Source organism: Dendrobium catenatum, unplaced genomic scaffold (genome assembly GCF_001605985.2).
Source record: "Dendrobium catenatum unplaced genomic scaffold, ASM160598v2 fragScaff_scaffold_1664, whole genome shotgun sequence".
In the NCBI taxonomy this organism is placed as follows: domain Eukaryota; kingdom Viridiplantae; phylum Streptophyta; class Magnoliopsida; order Asparagales; family Orchidaceae; genus Dendrobium; species Dendrobium catenatum.
In genome coordinates this window covers 40,611-46,610 of record NW_021320126.1, presented here as the reverse complement: position 1 = coordinate 46,610, position 6,000 = coordinate 40,611, and the positions used below count along the sequence as shown (strand labels likewise).

Genomic DNA, 6,000 nt, shown 5'->3' with positions numbered 1-6,000 from the left:
AAGCTAATAGCAGCTTCAAGAAAACAGTCTTTTGAAACAATAAGAGAGCTTTTTCAGTGTTGATAAACAAACCCAAAGCAGACGAAAAAGAACCCAGAATATTATTAAGCTTACGGGCATTCTCCAAAGTAGCTTTACAAAAAATGAGTAAATCATCTGCATAAAATAAATAAGAAACCCAAATATTTTTAAGGATGTTTTTTTCAGCGGGACTTCCTTTCAACCTTGCAAGGAATCCTCATTATAAAAATGCATTCATTTTTGCATGTAACAATAACCTCACAGGATATGTTCCACCTGGCTACAATGCATTAAGATCGAAATTATTGGAAAGAGAAAGCACATATTGAGACATTGCTTGAACCAACAAAAGGAGAGTGGAAAGAAAAATGTGTTAGTTTGGTGTGTGATAGTTAGACATATCCTCAAAGAAGTGGCCGTTACAGAGAATTACCCAATGTTCATTAAAGTAGTGAATTGTGAAGGAGAATACAAGGATAAACATTTTATTGCTAATTTGATTAAAGATGTGATAGTCATGATTGGGCCTTCAAATGTTGTGCGGGTTATTACAGATAATGCACCGGTGTGTAGAGCTGCAGGATTATTGGTGGAGTAAACTTATCCCTATATATTTTAGACACCCTGTGTTGTGCACACTTTAAATCTTGCTCTAAAAAATATTTGTGCAACAAAGAATACAGAGGCTAATGAAATCATCTATGCTGAATGTTATTGAATAACAATGGCTGCAGATGATGCTGTTCTGATAAAAATTTTTATTATGAACCATTCTATGAGACTTTCAATATTTAATGATTTCTCCCACTTGAAAATGCTAGCTGTTGCTGAAACTCATTTTGCCTCTGTAATAATCATGCTGAAAAGATTCAAACAAATTAAAAATGCTCTTCAATCTATGGTGATTACTGAGAAGTGGTCTTGCTATCGAGAAGAAGATGTTGGGAAGGCAGGATATATTAAAGAAAATGTCTTAGATGATTTGTAGTGGGATAATGTATACTACATTTTGACTTTCACTTATCCAATTTATGATATGTTGAGAGAGGCTGACACAAATAAATCATGTCTACATATGATTTATGAGAAGTGAGACTCTATGTTAGCAAAAGTGAAAGAAATTATATACAGACATGAAAGAAAGTCATATGATGAAGTCTCAAGTTTTTGGAGCATTGTCTATACTATTCTTGAAGATATGTGGAGTAAAAGCAACACACCTTTGCACTGTTTGGCTCATTCATTAAATCCAAGGTATATTTATATTTATCTTTTAAATTAATTTAAATTTATTGGTAAATGAATATATAATTTTATATGCTTTGTAGTTTGTATTATTTGAAGATATTCAAGTAAAGAATGGCTTCAAGAAGACCCTCAGCGTATCTCATCACAAAAAGATTTAGAAATTTCAAATATGAGAAATATATGCCTAAAAAGATATTTTTCAAATGAGGAGGAGAGAAGAAAAATTAATATAGAACTTACAAAATTCTTTGGATATTTAGAGGATTTTGGTGATCAAGAATCTTTGGTTGATAGATGGAGGATGGATCCAAAAATGTGGTGGTTGATTCATGGAGCTTCATAAGGAAAACCCCACTTTATATGACAGGTGATAACAAGATGTGGGATGTTGCTGGAGATGGGTTCGAGTGCCTTGATGATATGGGATTATTGGAGTTTGCAAATCTTTCTTTAGATGAACTAGAGTTGGAAGCAATGATATTCAATGATGATGATATTGAAGGCCAAAGACTATCATATGAATCTAATTTTATTATTCCCTCTATTGAGTAGTTAGATCTTCATGTTATATTAAATAATTTTTTGTTTATATTTTTGTGCTTGTACTAGACATTTTATAATAAACATCTTTATATTATAAGCTAAACAAGTTATCATGAAATTGATTTATTATTGCTTGACATTTTTACTATAATGTCACCTTAATTTTTATATATTATATTAGAAAATTATTATGCCGTGTCCACGCCGCACCCGTGTCCTATATTTTTAAAAATTGCTGTGTCCCGTGTCCGTGTCGTGTCGTGTCGCCGTGTCCGTGTCGGTGCATCATAGTGACTAGTAATAATGATAGAGTTAAGAGAAATAAAAGAAGTATTTCATTTTAACCAAATTCTACCAACAAAAGAAAAATAGAAATTATTACAACAACCTTCTTGCTGAAAAATTTTGTGATCAGCATCAAACCAAAGATTACCAACAAGATCAATATTCACTTTAGCTTCAAGAATACAATAAAATGCAGCCTTAACTTTATCCAAACAGTTAAAACCTCTCACATTCCAAGATTTAATATTTGGAAAAACAATTTAATATTTCATGTTCGAAGTAGAAGACTTCCCAGCTACTTTAGATCTGGTAGATTTACTAGTAGCAATTGGTATTTTAAAATTAGATTGATAAAAATTACACACAATAGATGTAGCAACAGAAATAGAAGAAGAAACCCCCTTAAAACACAATGATAGTAAACATCAACTTAAGGATTTTGGAGACATGGAAAAAATTTTTCACAAGCCTTCTATGCTGTCTTAGCACCTCAATCCTAATGCTAAACAGCCTTAACATATAGCTCCGAAAAAGACTGCCCTGCTTTGGCACTAAACTTTTCAAATTTTAAAACAAATAAATAAAAGCTGCCATAAATTCAAACAGAAAAACCTACGAATAAATACAACACCCTTCTCCAAAAAAAAAAAAAATGCAACACCTATAAATTAGTGACAGCTAAACGACCTAGTTTCCTAGTTTCCTGGTTAGCCAAAAGACAAAAAGACGTTGCTAAAGACAGAAAAAAGCATCAGAAGTGGGGAGAATTTCTGAGATTTAGTAGACAAAAAAAGGCTTTTTGTGAGGGCAATAAAAACTAAAATCTGTTCTGTATTCGAATGAGACAAATGACCACCCATATCTCTAATATATACATGATTGCTGTTGCATAAGCAACCAGTTGAACCACTATAGGCATCTGTATCATACAACTCCATAAATGCTTATCATTGTTCTTTCCAACGTCAGAGACAACAGTTAGTTGCCCAGCACCGAACCAACGAGCTCCCAACCAAGGACAAAAAATTCCTACTGCGAACAAAAGAAATATTTAATGCGAGGTACAAGGCACGCATCATAGAAAGCAGGAATGAACATCAAACGATAGATATAAACTGCTTCAAAAATAAATAAGAAAAAAAAGCATTTTCAATGTTTACCTTGTCCTAGGCTATCATAGATCATGTTAGATTCATAGCCTGAAAACAATGGAACTTCTGCACTTTTTCCGTGTAATACTTTAAAAAATTTGTTTGATTTCGAGAAGTTTGACCTCCTTGGGAAGGTCTCCTCCTCTTTGCCATGCGGAACAAAACGTCCTCCGTATCCAAAACATAGGAAACCTACAGCAGATGCATTTCATGTGAATTTGGGAAGCACAAGGTATAAATTGTGTGCCCATGCAAAATAGTTATATGTTTATCAAACTGCTTTGGAATTCACTAAAAGTATACCTTAGATGTGAGACTTGCTATCTTGCATTCCAGACCATTGAAAATTCGAAGACCATTCAAGGCCTTGCAATAAATAGAATCCTCGTCATCATCATTTCTGAATTTTCTCTTGTTCCTACATGATTAATGGACAATTCAGCAACTAGTAGAAGTTAGATTCTCAAGTCTCAGTTTACAATTGGATGTTTTCCACACCTTCTCATGAAAATGCCAAGCCTCTCCTTTCTATCTGAAATACTAGAAAGGAAATCGTTGTACAGATAAGATGAAAAATTGGGTTCTATAGAAACAGCTGTAACTTCTGGTTTCTCCAGACCATAATCCATCAACTGAATTGATATCTTAGCCGGATTTGAAGACTGCATTCAATCAGCAAAAAATGCAATGAAATGAAGTGAACATGTAAAGACTACATCAATTATTGCATGGACAGACAAAAGCAATAAAAGTATATTTCTGCAATTCAAAAGAGTTGGGGCATAGCAGCAGAACGTGCACAGTATAGGAGAAACGCACTACGAGAGAAGGATGGCCAAACTTACGCATTCAAATCGATATACACTCTCATCGTGAAGGAGAACACGTGCATTTTCATGATATACCATATCAAAAAATCGTCCAGGTCGTCTTGACTTTTCATATAAATAAAGCTGACGAAGTTTATTGTCCACGTCATCTGCTACAATTGCTTGAAGCTGAAAATAAAAAGCAAATAAAAATTAGTTCAAGACAACACGATTCTTTAAGATCAACAAAAAGCAATTTTATAATAGCAAATCTACCTGCTTAACGACTTTATAAATCAATTTGTCCAACGTGAAAAGCAGATAGGACTGGGTGCCAATAATAGCACGACAATCATCTTCAAATTTTGTATTATCGGCAGTGCCATCAAGCAAGCTGTACAATGCAGTCGTAAACCTGCACCTCTCAAACAAAGAATTGATTTCTAAAGCAAAAAACAATTAACAAGACAATTACTCTTAAAGTAATATGACCAATCGTATAACCGAAACTTACTTGACATATAAATCAGGATTGGTTGCATCCTTCGGAAATCTCCACTTTCTTTCTGCAAATGCTGAATTTATCTTTGCTGAGAGAATCCTTTCATAAAAAGTCTGCAACGAGAAAGTTATTTGTAGTTTATTTTGCTTGTATTTTCAGGAAGGACATATCCAAGTACTTTAATCATAGAATGAAGAAATAGGATACAAACGGTGTTTTGGGAACATTTGCAGATTAAAAATAAGGAGTTAGGGATGATATGGGTTGGTGTTTCTGGAGGTGGTGGGGGTCTGGGATGTTCTAAGTCACCTGATGAAGTCTGAAAAGAACGTAAAATGAATCATTGCCGTAAAAGATCCTTGAGCATCTATCGCCCTTTTCTTGTAATGCAGCAGGTACGTGCTTTGCAAGTGGTTTCGCAGTCTGCAGGAACTGTTCCGAAAAAGGCAATGAAGTTATTTCACCCTCAGCATCATTTGCTATTCCATCAGCCTCACCCTCACTTTCACCCTTAGCATCATGATCTTCATGATCCGCATCTTCTTCCTCATGATCTTCATGAGAGCATTCATCACCTGATTCACTGCCTGAAACATCCTCTCTTGCTTCAGATGCATTTCCACTGTCCTCTGTAGATCTCTGAACGCTTTCTTCACCCTCGTCATCTGCATCATTCTCTCCAGCAGTATCACCACAGGCTTCAACTTCTCCATCTCTAACCTGAAATGTTCTGTTAGCAGAACCACCCTTTTGTCTAGTAGATGCATCCATAGCATTATCCTCAAAAGCCACAAAATTATCCTCTTCAAAATCTCCATTAGGTGATAACTCTCCCTCCTCCCTCTCATTTTGAGAACCAACACCTCCATGGTAGCGATTGGCTTTACTACTTTTGGTAATGCAGTTGCCATTTGTCACTAATATTGATCTTGCAGTATCCCCTCCCTGAGGTCGAGGGAAAAGTCGAGATTGAATGCAACAGTTAAAAAGGGAAGAGAATAAGCTTTTTATAAATGGACAAAATGCAACATGAAATTGCTTCTCTTAGCTAAACAAAATCAACCACAAGACCGATCACAAACAAAAACAACTACAATACGGACCCTCCTATCACAACTAATGAACATGTTAAGAAAGAAGGACCGCACAACATGCTGATCAAGCTTGCCAATTTCACTGGCCATCCCTTTACAAAGGGAGTGATTGTAATTTATGCAACTGTACGGGAAAATATCATATGAACCCAAACACAAAAATCACATGAAAGAGTATTAATTATTACAATAAAAGAGGAGATGTAAACAATTTGAAGAATATCTACAACTTTTGGTAGTTGAGAGAGAAGGCTTTTGGAAAATATCAGATGCCTAAAACTACAGGTATTTTTGGGAAGAAGACGAATTGAGCTAAAGACTTCTTGCTTTTACATTATTAAAATTTT

The 6,000-nt window shown here is 34.8% G+C and overlaps 1 protein-coding gene across 9 annotated transcripts in view; it reads right to left on the bottom strand.

The window, feature by feature from the left end:
• Window positions 1-2,843: 2,843 nt before the first annotated feature.
• Window positions 2,844-6,000, bottom strand: part of LOC110091805 (paired amphipathic helix protein Sin3-like 4) — a 31,208-nt gene continuing 28,051 nt past the window's right edge. For 8 of the 9 annotated variants that reach the window (XM_028701272.1, XM_028701270.1, XM_028701276.1 and 5 more), the window contains exons 16-23: window positions 4,869-5,504; window positions 4,572-4,672; window positions 4,334-4,472; window positions 4,094-4,246; window positions 3,747-3,910; window positions 3,552-3,666; window positions 3,258-3,440; window positions 2,844-3,129 (exon numbers count right to left, since the gene is read on the bottom strand). In XM_028701272.1, the coding sequence (XP_028557105.1) occupies window positions 3,279-3,440; window positions 3,552-3,666; window positions 3,747-3,910; window positions 4,094-4,246; window positions 4,334-4,472; window positions 4,572-4,672; window positions 4,869-5,504 (1,470 nt within the window). In that variant the 3' untranslated portion in view covers window positions 2,844-3,129; window positions 3,258-3,278. The remainder of the gene's footprint in view (window positions 3,130-3,257; window positions 3,441-3,551; window positions 3,667-3,746; window positions 3,911-4,093; window positions 4,247-4,333; window positions 4,473-4,571; window positions 4,673-4,868; window positions 5,505-6,000) is intronic. The other variant, XM_028701273.1, reaches the window with a different exon arrangement.